The sequence below is a fragment of the Neoarius graeffei genome, chromosome 1 (assembly GCF_027579695.1).
Source record: "Neoarius graeffei isolate fNeoGra1 chromosome 1, fNeoGra1.pri, whole genome shotgun sequence".
Lineage (NCBI taxonomy): Eukaryota > Metazoa > Chordata > Actinopteri > Siluriformes > Ariidae > Neoarius > Neoarius graeffei.
The window spans coordinates 37,114,883-37,131,272 of record NC_083569.1 but is presented as its reverse complement, the minus strand read 5'-3'; the positions used below and the strand labels follow the sequence as shown (position 1 = coordinate 37,131,272).

General features: G+C 42.9%; 1 protein-coding gene across 1 annotated transcript in view; it reads left to right on the top strand.

Annotated features, from left to right (window-relative positions):
* The window catches only part of kif2c (kinesin family member 2C), a 43,675-nt gene extending 29,105 nt beyond the window's left edge, over window positions 1-14,570 (top strand). Inside the window, exons 14-21 of the mRNA XM_060931321.1 lie at window positions 2,392-2,534; window positions 2,794-2,998; window positions 9,163-9,273; window positions 13,495-13,562; window positions 13,724-13,811; window positions 13,990-14,064; window positions 14,141-14,234; window positions 14,333-14,570. Of these exons, the coding sequence (XP_060787304.1) occupies window positions 2,392-2,534; window positions 2,794-2,998; window positions 9,163-9,273; window positions 13,495-13,562; window positions 13,724-13,811; window positions 13,990-14,064; window positions 14,141-14,234; window positions 14,333-14,397 (849 nt within the window). The 3' untranslated portion in view covers window positions 14,398-14,570. The remainder of the gene's footprint in view (window positions 1-2,391; window positions 2,535-2,793; window positions 2,999-9,162; window positions 9,274-13,494; window positions 13,563-13,723; window positions 13,812-13,989; window positions 14,065-14,140; window positions 14,235-14,332) is intronic.
* The last annotated feature ends 1,820 nt before the right edge of the window (window positions 14,571-16,390 follow it).

The window sequence follows — 16,390 nt, the reverse complement described above, 5'->3', positions numbered from 1 at the left end:
CCATCCTTGACTCTTGTATGCTGCATAAATGGGAATTTTAAAAAATTATGTATTTTTGAGAGTTAAAATCGATCGCAAATTTGGCATTTGAGCTGAGCCAGCCAGCCCTGAGCGCATGACGTCACAGCGGTAACCAGTTTTAAGGCCAAGGCTTTTGACAGCTATAGACCAAAGTCATATAAATAAAAATTTATAGTGAAAGTAAGAAATGGCGTTACCGACTCGCTCAACTAAGACTGATTTGACTTCATTGATTGTGGGTTGACTCTCATTAAAACAGGATGGGTGTTATAACTTGTGCAGCATACATGTACATGCATGCTGTAGGTGCAATTGCAAATGCGCAGAACCTTTATTTTTAAATACATTTGAGTGGATAGTATCTCCATCCTTGACTCTTGTATGCTGCATAAATGGGAATTTTAAAAAATTATGTATTTTTGGGAGTTAAAATCGACAGCTTAATCTCATTAAATCATTGAATCAGTCTCATTAAATCAGTCTCAGTAATACCATTAATTTGGGTGGTTAATAATAAATTATCAAACAGCTAAATTATGATATTCCAAATTGTTATGGTCACTACCAATGCAACAATAATGGATCACTTACCGTATTACACAACTCGTATGCACCTTGGAATTCTTTGAGATTGTGTGACTTCAAAAATATCGGTACAACAAATAAACACACAGTTTCACAATAAATTGAATTTATTATAACAAAAATAAAATTGAATAATAGCAGTTGAATACATTCAAATATGATAGTCATATACTTGAGCATGTGTGTGAGGCCTGTGGCCTCCAACAAAAGAATTAGCTCTGGGTTGCTAGCTAAGGTGTGTTTGTGAGGCCTGTGGCCTAAACAAAAGAATTAACTCTGGGTGAGCATGACCACGTGGTGGGAACAAAAGCATTAGCTCTAGGTTGCTAATTCACTAGCTTATAACATTCCTAAATCCACTGAAACCTTGATGAGGTCAAAATGTGTAATAAGGAAATCAAGGATGTTAGTAAGGATAGAAGAGAGCATGCACGGCTTATTTTTTAAAACAACTGAGAGAACATGCAACAATGTAGAATACAAAATCAATGTGCACAATTAAACAATTTGAGTTTAAATTCACACTACTTCATAAAGCTAATTCCTAAGACTAGTTTCTGCCCAAAAATGCCAGCCTTACTTCAGTATCTTGCTTCCAGTGCAAGATTATAGAGGTGTTCCGAGACTTTGAGTCCACAGGAGCACGTGAGTCGATTCCGTAGAAGGCGCAGAGAATTTCTTGGTCCGACGCTTGTCGTTCGTGAAGGTCTCTGATCAACAATGTGCACAGCGATTTAGTTAGAAGGAATCCGGTCGCTTCTAACTTGTAATTAAACTGCTTGGGCGGCAGTCATAACGTTACTGATAATAGACAAACCGGCTGTAGCTCAACCGAGAGAGAGCACGATTTAAGTAGTTCTACCATGGCCAATGGTAAACAAAAACCGTGCTGAATCGTTTTTCTCGGGAGAAAGACATCTGTATCTTAGATGCTCTGGTGAATGGCCTCTATATCTCTGTAGAACGCGCCGGTTGCGACGAGATTCACAGCACCAAAGAGACAGAGTTGGAAGTTTCCGGGTTACTTATGGGATCATGGAGGAAGTGACGTAGGTGATCCCGTCCAGCCGTGACGTAGGTCACCGCGGAAGTTATTGATGGGATTTGTAGTTTCTAGACGGACTGTTACCTACAATGCATTTTCACTGATAAAACATAAAAGGCTCATTAAATAATCAGATGAACTGAGACAATCACATTCTGAAGCAAATTAAATCTTATACCAGTAACTTAAACACACAATACAAATTACATGTATTAATCTAAATGCAGGTAAATGAGTATTTTTGTTGTTTTGTATCCAAATGAGTCACATCTTACCCGTCTGCGTTCTTGCTTCTTGAAGGCTGACCTTATTGCCGGTTAGTTTTTTTTTTTTGTTTTTTTTCAAAACAAATCTTTCAGTTCTTCGTTCATTCGCTTCTTCCACGCAAGAGCAAGATATTGCTGCTGAGGTGAGCATATGAGGAGAAATCAGATGACTGGTCCACTCATTCTCCATTTTCTCCATACTGAGTACTCCGCCATTACTGCTCAGCTCAAACAATTATTAAAACCCAGGACGGGACGTCACCGGTTTTTAGCAACAAGCATGGGGAGGTCACTGCCTGAGTGAGAATGTCACATCCTTATGCCATTCTTGAGGTCTCAAGGCATTTATAAACAAAAAGTGAGGCCGTGGTTCTGCGTATCTCCTTTAAGCATTTTTTAAAGGCTTAAACTGCTAGTGCCCTTTAGCTGGGGTTTAAAAAAAAAAAAAGGCTATTGAACTGCTTGTCTCTTCAGGTCTTTGACTTGCTGAATAATAAAGCAAAACTGCGTGTGCTAGAGGATGAAAACCAGCAGGTACAGGTTGTTGGCCTGCAGGAAATGACAGTCTTGTCTGTTGAAGATGTTATCAAGATGATTGAGAAGGGGAGTGCATGCAGGTACACACTTATTTATTTATTTTTTCCCCCTTCTCCGATATGTGGAGCAAAATACTTACAAATGACTAAAAGCATTTCGTTAAATATCTCCTGATCCTTTAACTGTGGTCCTGTGGGAACTAGTGACTAGTTAATGATGTGCAGTGTTTGGGGATGGGACGGATTCCTGTCAGCATTATGGCTTTATGATTCAAGTTGGGTATATGTTTTTAAAAAAAAAAGTGCTCTTGACTGATTTGGATGTCTTGTTCTGTTCTAGGACTTCTGGCCAGACATTTGCCAATGCCAACTCGTCCCGTTCCCATGCCGTCCTGCAGGTAATCTTGAGGCGGCATGGGCTGCTTCACGGGAAATTCTCTCTGGTGGACCTGGCAGGGAATGAGCGGGGTACAGATGTCAGCAGCAATGACCGGCAGGTTATGGTGGAGACAGCGGAGATCAATCGCAGCCTCCTGGCATTGAAGGTACTGTGTTTTTTCCAGTATGCTCATCTGGGTACTGTCACTTCTTGCTGCACTATGAAATTTAAATCAATGTATTGAATTATTGGTTCTAGATACTTACTCATCTGTACACCTGCTTGTTTATGCGGTTATCCAATCACGAGGCAGCAGAACAAAATATAAAATCATGCTGATACAGGTCAAGAGCTCCAGTTAATGTTCACCTCAAACTTCAGAATGCAGAAAAATGTGATCTGCGTTTAGCTATGGCGTGTTTAGTACCAGGTGGGCTGGTTTGTGTATTTCAGAAATTACTGCTGTCCTGGGAAGTTCACACAAGGGTGTGGAAAAACAAACTTCCTGTGTGCAGAAGGGTCTGCAGGCTGAAAAACACCTTGCTGATGAGGGAGGGCAGAGGAGAATTATCAGGGTGGGTTTCCCAAAAACCTCGTAACACAAGGATCATCGTTAAATGGTAGAGCAAGCATCACAATGAACACACACTCTCTCCTAGTTAAGATGCTCTTGGCATTAAGAGACTTTTGGGAAAGCCACCCCAAACTGGTTTGAGTTGACTGGGAGTCTACAGTAGTTCAAATGCTCACTCTTTACAACTGCAATGAGCTGAAAAGCATCTCGGAACGCAGTGCATTGAACCTTGAGGCGAAGGCACTACAACAGGAGGAGACCACAGGGCCTCATCTAGGGCATGTAATACGCGTTTTTTTTTTTTTAATCTGTCTGTCGCACATCTACTTTTTGGGCACGAGAGTGATATTGCGTATCTATTCATTTTGTCGCGCATTTATAAGTAGAGTGTGTAGTCGCGTTTTACTGAATCTTGTGCGTATCAATTTGTCAGCACCAGCTAGCAAGCACTGCGGTAAATATAGCGTTGTTTACACACCAATCGGAAAGGACCGAAGTATTCCGAATGGTTTATTTAGCGGGTAAAACAGTTTTGTGAACTATTATATCATTGGTCACTGAACCGGAAGACAGTGTATCTCAACCAATCGTGTGAAGTGTTTTTAAAAATACCCAAAAGTACATGGCATATCGTTCTGTCTGATCTAAACATAATGTCAAAACGCATGGTCACGTTGAAAGACCTTTGGACGAAAAAAGGAAACAAAACGAAGACACAGAAGTGACAGATACTAATCCAGCTGACATTACACAACCCGATACAAGTACTACCGATGAACCAACCAAGAAGAAAATGAAATAGGAAACTGAAGTCGCTGATGTTACCACTGAAGTGACAGTCCAGGCAGATACGAGTTCAGCTGTTATCGTTGATGAGCCTGAGGCAACAGAGACAAAATCAAAACGCGATGAAACTAAAGACAATGCAACGAAGAAAAAAAAAGTATGAACACTTCACTACATTTTTAAAGTTCAGATCTGATCATAATGTTTGTGCAATACTATAAACTGTGGATAAGTGTTTGCTGAGATGGTTTTCATATCACTGTATTAAAGGATATGTATAGTGCCATAATTGATATATAGATTAACATCTGATATGAATGTTTGTTACATGTATTTAGTTTTATTAATAAAACTGTTCTGTTTATAGATGTACTCTTGAAAATATCTACCAGTGTATTACTTATTTTTCTGTCCCCACTAACTGGAACAAATGAGGGATAGTTTTACCCATGTTAATATTTTCTGTCCCGTTTCTACAACTAGTGAGGGCTCTGTCCCCTATTTTCAAATTCCTAGATTAGGCTCTGGACCACATCAGGTTCCACTCCTGTCAGCTAGGAATGAGAATCTGAGGCTATCATGGGCATGGAATCACCAAGACTGGACAGCTGAAAACTGGGAAAAGACCATAAGAGTCCATTGTTTGGATGACTGAGGTCCTTCACTGTCCTTCCTGGCCTTGGCCCAGCACTGCTTGCTGGAGATGGGTAGTAGGGCAGTGAGCTCAGGGCAGATGGTACGCTCAGCTGATTGCACCACCCTTTGGAAAGCCTGCCCATCCTCCTTGGTGGTGTTCCCAAAACAGGCTATTGTGCTTCCTGTCAGGATGGTCTTGATGGTGGTAGAGTGTACAATGAGTATAGGAGGGGGCTCAGGACTCAATCCCCTGAGGGCTCCAGTGCTGAGAGTGAGACATGTCTGCCTCTCTGTCAGGAAGTTGGTGATCCACTGATTCAGGGACTGGTTACGTCTCAGGTTTTCCAACTTGGCAGGAATTATTGTGTTTTAAATACTGAATTAGTTAACCAACAGCATAATTCTAACGCAGTTTTCCTTCCTGGAGTCCAAATGGCCCCTGGCTGTGTGTAATCAGTTGCGTGATTGGACTGTATACTAGTTGTAATGGGTCCAAGGTGTCGGGTGAATAAGTCTCTGACCAGCCTTTCAGAGTACTTCATTACTACTGGGTGATGGTCACTCAATGCGTTTACATGCACATCCAAATCGAGCTACTGTCGGTAATCGAGCTAAGGGTCCCAGCAGGGGTGCCAGAGAAATCCAATCCTACATGCACACAAGGAAATCGAGCTATTGTGTGAGGTACATTGTGCACCCGAGCCACAGGTGGCGCTACACGCCCCATCGTGTTGGTACACTTCCGGTTGTCGTCATGAAGAAGAGCTATTCAAGAATACAAACAAAGTTATCAGCAGTGTTGCCAGATACCGCTGACGTTTTCCAGCCCAAAACATGTTCAAATCCGCCAAAATGCACTTAAAACCGCCCAATCTGGCAACACTGGCGGTTCTGTGTTCACAAGTTCTGTGCTCAAGCTGTTAGGCTTGCTCTAACAGACTGTATGGCTACAAACTGTCCTGCGCAGACCACTGTTTTGTAAGACAACTTATTTTGCACAATTGTATATTTTTCTAAAGTCCATTTTTTGCTTACAATTTGTGTCTTAATAAACACACAAAGTTCAATTGTTTTGTTTTTTTATTGACATTCTTCAGGTGTGTGTGTGTGTGTACACACAATGACTTATGTACACAATTCACAGCTATGCAACAGCTGTACAGATGTATTTGGTGATGCAGTAAGTGAGCTACATTTTTTAACAGTGCAAACAATGCCACAAAAAGAAAGGATTCATGCCATTGTCATGCCGACCAAGGCTGTTGTGTTTCCCGCTTGTGGTCTCGTCACTTCCGGAAGGGGCAGTGCTGACGTAAGTAGCTCGACTACGTAGCTCAATAGGGTTTACATGCACTAAGTAGCTCAGCAGAAATGGCATAATCTAGGTCGTGTAGCTCGATTCCGAGAAATCAAGTTCGTTCAATTTCAGCCGAATTAAGGTGTATAGGTACATGGCATTTTGAACTTCGATTTCAGTCGAGCAACGGCAGAAATTCGATTCTCTCTATGTGCATGTAAACGCACTGACTGTTGAAAGCGTGTGGGGGGATTACGGACTGTGCCTGGGATAGGTCAAATATCTCTGTGAACACCCAGCCAGAGATGCTGTCTGGCCCTGCTGGCGTTCAGTCTCCTGAATAGTGCTCTTGGCACAACTAGTGCTGTTTTATGCAAATCTAGTAGACGCTCACTACGGTTGTAGAGTCGTTATCGGCATTACTTATCTATATCCCTCTTGGCAGCTCAAAGCTCTCACTGTTTTCTTCTAATCTCTTAATGCTCTTCAACCCATAGAACTGTCACTCACTTAATGGGGTGTGTCCCAGAGCAGTTTATGAAATACTCAAACTAGTTCTTCTGGTCCAAAGGCACTAACGTCCATGCTATGATCAAAGGCACAGATCAGTTTTTCTTCATTCTGATGTTTGTGAACATTTTAAAGTGCATATCCTGGACCAATTTTTTTTTTTTTATGAAAGTATGTCCCTTTACACACTATATTCCAGAAGGGTAATTTTTAGGACTGGGAATCGATCCAGATTTCCTGGATCGATTCGATTCCGATTCATAAGGTCACGATCCGATTCGATATCCATTTACAGATATTGCTGGATTGTCACTTTAAAGTAAAAACTGTCCCTATTGACAGGAACAGCCCCATACGTGTTTGTAATTTAACACCAAATGCTTTCTCCAGTGCAGTTTGATTCGCCGCAGGTTTAGCTGAAACTGTCAGCGTGGTGCCTGGATAAGTGATTGCGGAGATTGGTTGTATTGCCACTATATTTTACCTCTATGTGGCACAGTTTGCACACTGCTTTTGTTCTGTCGACTTCGTCTCTGTCCTCGTAACGTTTGAATCCAAAGTAATGCCATACATCAGCTTTCAGGCCAGGCGGTGATTTTAGCTGTGCGGCTTCAGCCATCTCGCGTTCTTAAGTTTCGGTTTCGTTTGCCGGCACCTGCTTTTTATAGCGGTCCTTGCCCGGTCGAGAAAATAGTGCCTATAGCCACCTGGAAGAGATCGATCCACACGTTTTTGAATCGATCTCGTATTTTTTGAACGTGAATCGATATCGGATCGTGGATCGATCTTTTGAACTCAGCCCTAGTAATTTTGCACAAGGCCATCTGTCTACAGCAGAAAAAAATATAAAATAACAAAACGCGTCTGGAAAAATCCCAAGGGAGTCTGGAGCCAGATTCGTGACGTCACCTGCGGAAGCGCCAGCAGGCTGCGCGAGTTGCACGGTTTCAGTGCACAGCCTGTGTAGACCAAGTTTAGCAGCTAGCGATTTTTGCATTGAAATATGGAATCGTCACCTGAGTGCAATGTTACTTCACCTTTGGATGAAGAATATAATGAGATGTCAGAATTATTTCTTACCCTGGCAACAGTCAACTTATGAATTGCCGATTTTCTTGGTCTTTTTCTCGGCTCTGCTTGGTCCTCGGCTTCGAGGGCCTCAGTGGATGCGGCACTTCGCCTTCCGTCAGGGGAGACTAACACGGCTGGCTCCTTTGGTGATGCTGACACAGATGGAGACGGTGTTGCTTTGGACATTGTGACAGATGGAACTGCATCTTTTTTTTTCAGATCAAGTTGCCTCGTGAAGCCCATTTCCCACTGCCAATAGTTGTCAGTCGTCGGGCCTTGTGACATGAGCATCGCAGATAATGTTGTAGCATGTAGCCAATTTTTCCGGGTGCCTCGCACAAAGCGCTCCCGTTTTCTCTCTCATTGTCCGGTCTTTTGGAAAATGATGAGTACTAATCCCATCAAGATTGGTGTTGCTACACCCTCCTACGATTTTAATAATTACGTGATAATGTTGAAGGAATTTGCAGAAAACCACCAGGTCGTTTTCTCATAAACCGGCGCTGACGTAGGATTCAGAGGGCGGCGTCCCGCACATGACGTCACGAAAATCAACGTTTGCCGGGAAATTCAAATGCCAAGTTTTTTCAGAGGCGGACCAATTCACCTCAAATGGCTTGATTTCAACTGAATTTTTCTGGTATTGCACAAGGTTAAAAAAAATTGCAGAGAATGCAGAATGTTACAGATATTTGACCAGAGTTTAATATAAAATAGGAGAATTACATTGATCTTGGGCGGCACGGTGGTGTAGTGGTTAGCGCTGTCGCCTCACAGCAAGAAGGTCCGGGTTCGAGCCCCGTGGCCGGCGAGGGCCTTTCTGTGCGGAGTTTGCATGTTCTCCCCGTGTCCGCATGGGTTTCCTCCGGGTGCTCCGGTTTCCCCCACAGTCCAAAGACATGCAGGTTAGGTTAACTGGTGACTCTAAATTGACCGTAGGTGTGAATGTGAGTGGTTGTCTGTGTCAGCCCTGTGATGACCTGGCGACTTATCCAGGGTGTACCCCGCCTTTCGCCCGTAGTCAGCTGGGATAGGCTCCAGCTTGCCTGCGACCCTGTAGAACAGGATAAAGCGGCTAGAGATAATGAGATGAGATGAGACTTTGATCTTGCTCCTGAATTTACCCGTGATGTGCACTGTAACTCAAGCTCTTGATTTGTATCTGCATGATGGTTTATTGTTTTGGCTGGCTGCCGCTTGATTTGACTGGCTGATTTTTAGATAACTGTATGAATGGGCAGGTGTTCCTAATAAAGTGGCGGGCGAGTATGCATATGAATTCTGACGCCTTTGCAAAATGTTCCAATAATGGCGCTTTATTTTTTAAACTGGGCTGATTTAAGCCTGATGGTGAGCCAGTCGCTATGACTGGCATCAGTTTTGTATTCTACATTGGAAGAATTCTGGGCATGCACGCATTCCCTCATGTCTTATTGTTAACACATCCGATTCCCAGGAATGCATCCGATCTCTGGGCCAGAACAGTGAACACATCCCCTTCCGGATGAGCAAGCTCACCCAGGTGCTCCGAGACTCCTTCATAGGCGAGAACTCAAGAACCTGCATGGTAATCAGAGCTGGGTAGCAGACCAAAAAAAGATGGTTGTAAAGCCAGTGTTTTTATAAAAAATAAATGCCTTACATTAAAGTCTTATGATGTACTTCTTTAGCTAACATGAATAAATGATCAAACACAGCATTCATAAATCATGGGTCATGTTTAAAGTAGCACTGACATTTGTTCAAATGTTAACCAAATATAACAGCATTAACTGTTTGTTTATTTAGAGGGATCCTCCAGCGGGTTTATTCTCAAACTTTTTATCCCCCACTGGCCAAAAGGCCCGAAGGGAGATTGTCGTCCCAGGAAGGGTACTCGCCTTCTGAAATCGGCTCCTCTCTCAATTTTTTGAGGAATTTCACGGAACTTGACAGGATTCTTTGTTCTATATCCGTAATGCGCATACTATTTTGTTCAATTCAGTCGCATTTTACCAGAGTTCTAGTCTTTGATTATCAAGCTTGTACCAGCGGGGGATATTGTGCTCTCCGAGCACTCTTGTGTAAAATTATGGCCCTTTTCCACTACCCTTTTTCAGCTCACTTCAGCCCAACACGGCTCGCGTTTCGACTACCTCAGAGCGGCGCGACTGGGCTCGCTTCAGCCCTGCTTAGCACCCAAAACTCGCACGGTTTTGGAGTGGGGCTGAAGCGAGCCAAACCGAGCCGAGTGGGGCTAGGGGCGTGAGCAGACACTCCCCTGTGCACTGATTGGTGAGGAGGAGTGTCCTCACATGCCCACACACGCCCCGTGAGCACGCTGGGATCTGTAAACACCGTAAACCCGGAAGAATTACGAGAATTTCTGAAGCCTTATGCGCCTCGCCTTATCAATACGCTCTTGCCAGTATCTGTTGGTGTTGTCAGTGACAACAAGCCACAGCACCAAGACCAGCAACACTAACGACTCCATGTTTATTATTTACTATCCGGGTCGTGAGACTACCACTTAAAAGGTCACTGATGTCACTGTTTGCGCTGCTTAACGACATCACGTGACGTCCACCCACTTTCGCTAACTCCACCCAATGTGTCCACCCACTTCCAGCCAGCACGGTTCAGCGCGGTTGTAGTCGAAATGCAACTCCAACAGCCCCGCTCAGCTCGACTCAGCCCAACTCAGCACGGCACGGCTCAGCCCAACTCAGCCGCGTTGGTAGTGGAAAAGCAGCGTTAGTCGTAGATTTTGAAAATCAAGCTTTTTCATTTTCAGAGACCAAATGGTGTTCAAGAAAAATGAATTTTCTTTAAAATGTCAGATGGGTTTCATGCGATGTCCGGTAGTGGTCGCTTGGAGCAACTCGGTTGTTTTATATTCTCCGTTTTATGTTTGTAGTTTTACAAGCGCTTTTTTTTTTTTTCTTTACTGAATTTATCAGTTTTTAAAGTATGCCTCATTGTGTAGCATATAAATGCCACAATGATGCTAAAAAGCAAGCAGAAGCTGGAACTAGACTGCAGTTCCACAGAGAAAATGCAAAGTGTGGTTCTTCAGCTGTGGTTGAGGGTCACCGACAGAAACTGGCTCATACAAGAGACCTTGCACTATATTATTATTATTTTTTTTTATTTTTATTTTTTTAAATGCGCTACAATGTGTGTGGCTGCGTGCTCTAAAAATCTGTTTAAAGCAGCTCAACATGACACTTTGTGCTCAAATCTTTCTTGACATGACCTGCAGCATCCTAAACCAGTGTAGTGTGCGAATCGAATCGCCTTGCTCAGACACTCTTCGGCAGAGACCCACCAAACTTCACGTGATGCCTCAGGCTAACTCCCCAACACGTACATGCAATCGGTTCTGACCTGCACTCATCTTTTCCTTTCTTTTTGCTCATTCCCCCCCAATTCAAATGAGTGGAGTTTTGGGAGGAAAAACTTGGTGTCATGTCATGCTGCACACTTGGTGCTCTAAAATCTGTTTTAAACCATGCCACACTCTCTGTTAATCTACCCAGCACCATGTAGCTCATGTTAAAGATTTTAGAACACGAAGTGTCGTTGTGCTGCCAGTTGAGCCATTTTAAACTGAGATTTTGGAGCGTGCAGCCATACATACTACACACACACTCTAGATCATGTTAAAAATTTATAGCATGCTGTCTCATGTCTGATCCAATTTCTGTCAGTGATGCTCTCTCTCTCTCGCAGCTGAGCAAGCAGACTTTGCATTTTCTCTGCAGAAATGCAGTCTAGTTCCAGCTTGTGCTTTCTTTGTAGCATCACTGTGGCATTTATAAGCTACACAATGAGATACTTGTTTAAAAACTGATCAATTCAGTAAAAATGCTTTTAAACGGAATATAAACAGCCGAGTTGCTCCAAGCAGCCACTACCTGACGTCATCGCATGCATCACCCATCTGACTTCATTTTTCTCGAACATTATTCTACGGCAGAGCAATAGGGCCAGGGTTTTATATTTTATTTGGAAACTTCTGAGAAAAAAAAACTCAATTTTTTAGATTAAAGCCGAAATTTTCAAGAAAAAAAGTCAGAAATCTGTAGAAGGCGGGCTTCCATACGGAAGTGACACTCACTCGCGGCCGGTAGACATGAATGGCTGAGACCAGAGCCATGGAATTCAGAGTTGTGACAACCGGGGTACAAGAAGTCGGTTGGTGATGTGATTCACGTAGATTCAAATACTTCTAGGCAGCGGCTTTGTTTGCTAGAGACTATTGCCGCTTTTCCACTACCAACGCGGCTGAGTTGGGCTGAGCCGTGCCGTGCTGAGTCGAGCTGAGTGGGGCTGTTGGAGTTGCATTTCGACTACAACTGCGCTGAACCGTGCTGGCTGGAAGTGGGTGGACACATTGGGTGGAGTTAGCGAAAGTGGGTGGACGTCATGTGATGTCGTTAGGCGGCGCAAACAGTGACATCAGTGATCTTTTAAGTGGTAGTCTCACGACCCGGATAGTAAACAATAAACATGGAGGACATGGAGTCGTTAGTGTTGCTGGTGTTGGTGCTGTGGCTTGTTGTCACCGACAACGCCAACAGATACTGGCAAGAGCGTATAGATGAGGCGAGGCACATAAGGCTTCAGAAATTCTTGTAATTCGTAATTCTTCCGGGTTTACGGTGTTTATAGATCCCAGCGTGCTTGCGGGGCGTGTGTGGGCATGTGAGGACACTCCTCCTCACCAATCAGTGCACAGGGGAGTGTTTCCTCACGCCCCTAGCCCCACTCGGCTCGGTTTGGCTCGCTTCAGCCCTACTCCAAAACCCTGCGAGTTTTGGGTGCTAAGCAGGGCTGAAGCGAGCTGAGTCGTGCTGCTTTGAGGTAGTCGAAACGCGAGCCGTGTCGGGCTGAAGTGAGCTGAAAAAGGGTAGTGGAAAAGGGCCATATCACAGAACCACTACATAAGTTCACGACACCGCCTCTTCAAAGTCCGGATAGAAATCACAATATTGTGATTCTGTGCCAAGACTGCAAGGATCTCTTTATTAAACCCAATCCCAAAATAACATTTTGATTAAGTCGTCCATTTCAGCAGCACTAAACACAGTAGTAGCAGACTAAGTCTCCGTCAGCTCTGAATGACCTGGTACTTCCTGGTAGCCTAAATTTGTGACCTTTTTTTTTTTTCTCAATTTCGAGTTTATTTTCTCACAACTTGACAAATTTTGACTTTTTTCTCAATTTTTGACTTTTCTCAAAAGTTGAGATTGTTTCTTGAAATTTTTGATTTTAATCTCGAAAATTCTGAGGGTTTTTTTTCTCAGAAATGTAAAAAAATATATGTATTTCTTAGTGGAACTATCGCTCTTCCGTATTATTCAGTCTCTGGAAATGCAAGCTTGATTTTTGAAATCGACTAACTTTACATAAAAATAAGTGAGAATAAATCTGCTGGAGGATCCCTTTAATGACCAAAGATGAAAATAAGGCCACAAGTTTGAAGAAATGAAGTTCTTGAATGTTTATCGCTCGCTGAACTGTCAGCAGAATTTTACTCCTTGATGGTATAAATGTAGGTCAATGCAGGTGTTTTTTAATTATTCCAAGTTACTTGATGTGACTTATTAATGCACAAGTTCCTTGTGTGCTTACATTAATGTTAGTTAAGGTAAGGCATGACCAAAACCATCTTGGGTACAGACAAGAATTGTTTAACTCTCGCCACCGAGTAATATTTCTATACCCGCTGCAGCAATGGCTTTATTCAGTAAAGTGGATCTATTAAAAGGGGACCGCTAAATAAATAAATTGGTGTGCCTTTCAGATTGCCATGATCTCACCTGGCATGGCCTCTTGTGATTACACACTAAATACACTACGTTATGCAGACAGGTACAGTACACGCCTACTTTCATCACTAAACATGCATTTTGAAGTAAACGTGCATCTAATTACTTGGCTTCTGTTGCACAAAAAAACCCTCCTTGTAGTCTTAAAGGTCCCTCTAGTGGTTAGACTTGGCTTCATACAGTACTTGTTTTGGTCTCTGGTAGGGTGAAGGAGTTGAATGGATCGTCTAAGGGAGCTGTACAGAACACTAAGCTATCGGAGTCAGAGGAGGGCAGCAGTTCCTTAGAGGAGGTAAGTGAAGCTTCTCACGGTCACAGCTTACAGAGCAGGGGTTTTCGCATCTTTTAGATGGAGACTTCTGGAAAGCCCGTAAAGCAAATGGATGATGTGGTTGGTTGGTTGTTTTGGGGGGCTTTTTTATGTAAAACGACTCTCTCTATTCAAGTTTTTCTGGTCACTGAATTTTCAGGAGGGTATTCCTGCAGCACTTGAATCCATGGCTCGGATCTCGGAATTGGAGGAGAGGTTCTACGAAGAGATGCAGGTATGTAGTTTCACAAGTTTCAGCATGTCACTTGTTTTTTCTTTGTGCTTGTCATGTGCCATTTGCTGTCTTTCAGGCTAGCAATGAAATCACCCAAGCGATGGCACACCCGTTATACGACATTGTAAACGGTCTACCAGAAATCGATGCGTACATGGAGCGACTTCAAGGTTCGTTCTACAAACTGGATCAATTTCTAAAAGTAATAAAGATCCCAATCCTGTCAAATGCAAATGTATTAAAGATTTTGTTGTCCCTTTTGATGTAGGATCTTATCATGCTCTGCGATCAGCTATAAAGGCACTAAAAGCCAGGTCACCCAATCTGGCATGACCATGCAAATGGAGTGGAAAACCAAGTGGAGTGGGGGTTTTTTGGGTTCTTTTGAATGTTGACTGTTAATGTTGCATTAAATGCGCCCTTCCAAGTTTAATTACAATTTGTTTGGATGTTTTTGTGTCATTTTTATAAACCTTTTTATTCACTGAATAAATGTTTACTTGTGACACTTTGGTCTTAACGGTTGTGTTCAGTCCTGAACTTGGTCTTTCATGAGAGGGAAAAGTACCAGCAGAGATGTTTCTGGTGCCTAATTTTAATGAAGGAACTGTAAAGCACATTTGAAGTATTAATCTGGTTTGAACTCAGTATTTTATTGTAGAAATTATAATTGCCAGGATGGATAGAATATCCAGTTGGGTCCGTAATTATTTAGACAATGAGACAATTTGTTTATTTTGCCTCCACAAGTTGAAAACGAGCAATGATGTGACTGAAGTGTAGACTTTCAGCTTTGATTCAATGGGTTTGGTAAATATTGCCTTAACCCTTTAGGATTTTAAGTAGCCCCTTCATTTTTTTTCATGAAAGTAACTGGACAATAACTCAGCAGTTTCATTTTTGCAACAAATTAAGGAGATGAAAAGGTCTAGAGTTTATTCCAGGTCTTGAATTTGCATTTGGTAACTGCTCACAGAAGTTCTGAATAGGTGGTCCAAAGAGGTGTTGAGGCAAGTTAAAGGAGGCCAGCGTTAGGCCAAAAAAAAAAAACCCAGACCTATCGGAGAGGGAGCAGAATCGTGGAGTGGCCAAATGATTTCTAAAGCTGAACAGGGGTGGGTTTCCTAAGAGCATCTTAAGCCTCGGTCACAACCGGCCGTACGTGCTCCTACGGCCGGTCTACATGCAAGAAACGCACGGAGGGCGCGTGTGTGACGTGCTGATTTTCGAGCCGTAGACTGGCTGCAGAGGTTCTTTGTCATGTCAAACTCTACGGGCGCGTACGTTTTTTTTCAGGTTGCAAGACAAACTTGCAGCCAACGTGCATCTTTCTTCATGAACAAAAAAACCGCAGCGGTTTGGGAAACGCCAAAAATCGCACGTCCAAAAAATCGTATGTCCGGTTGTGACCTAGGCTTTAACTAGGAGAGAAGAGCATCCATTGTGCTGCTCGCTCTACCATTTTAACGACAATCTTTGTGCGATGGTGCTTTTGGGAAACTCGGGCCAGTTTGGTACGTTTTTAAAAAGGAGGAATTCCCTGGCAAGTTCAGCAGCGCCAGAAGACAGAATTGTTTCCTTGGTGAAGGGGGAACCCCTTCACAAGATCTCGCCAAGTCAAGAACACTCAGAAGTCAGCCCATTGTTGTCAAAGTCCACACTGAACAGACCTCTTCATGAAAGTAAATACAGAGGGTTTACATCGAGATGTAAACCACTGGTAACACTCAAGAACAGAAAGGTCAGATTAGACTTTGTTGGAAAACAGCTTTAAAAAAAAAAAAAAAAAGAGACCTTGCTCAGTTCTGGAATAAGATTCTGTGGACAAACGAGACCAAGATGAACTTGTAGCAGTAGGATAAGAAGAAAGTAAGGAGAAATCGGGGGGAGAAGGGCTCATGATCCAAAGCAGACATCGCCTGTCAAACATGTTGGAGGCAGTATTATGGCATGGCCATGTATGGCCGCCACTGGAACTGGGTCACTGCTGTTTTATTGACGTGACTGCTGATAGAAGTAGCAGGATGAATTCTAAAATGTATGGAGTTATACTTTTCTATTCAGATTCAGTTAAGTGCTACAAAACTGATGCAGTACAGATGGGTAATGACCCAAAATATACTGTAGCAGCAACCCAAGAGCTTCTTAAAGCAAAGAAATTTAGAGTTGTATGGGGTTTTTTTTTGTTTGTTTCATAAAATCAGCTGAAATTTGGTCGTTGTGGTGATTTTCTGTAATACCTCACAAAATATCAGGCCGTTCTGTGGCTGGGAAGTTATTTAATTTGAAGAGATTCCCGAGCAAATAACATGCATGAAATCGCTCA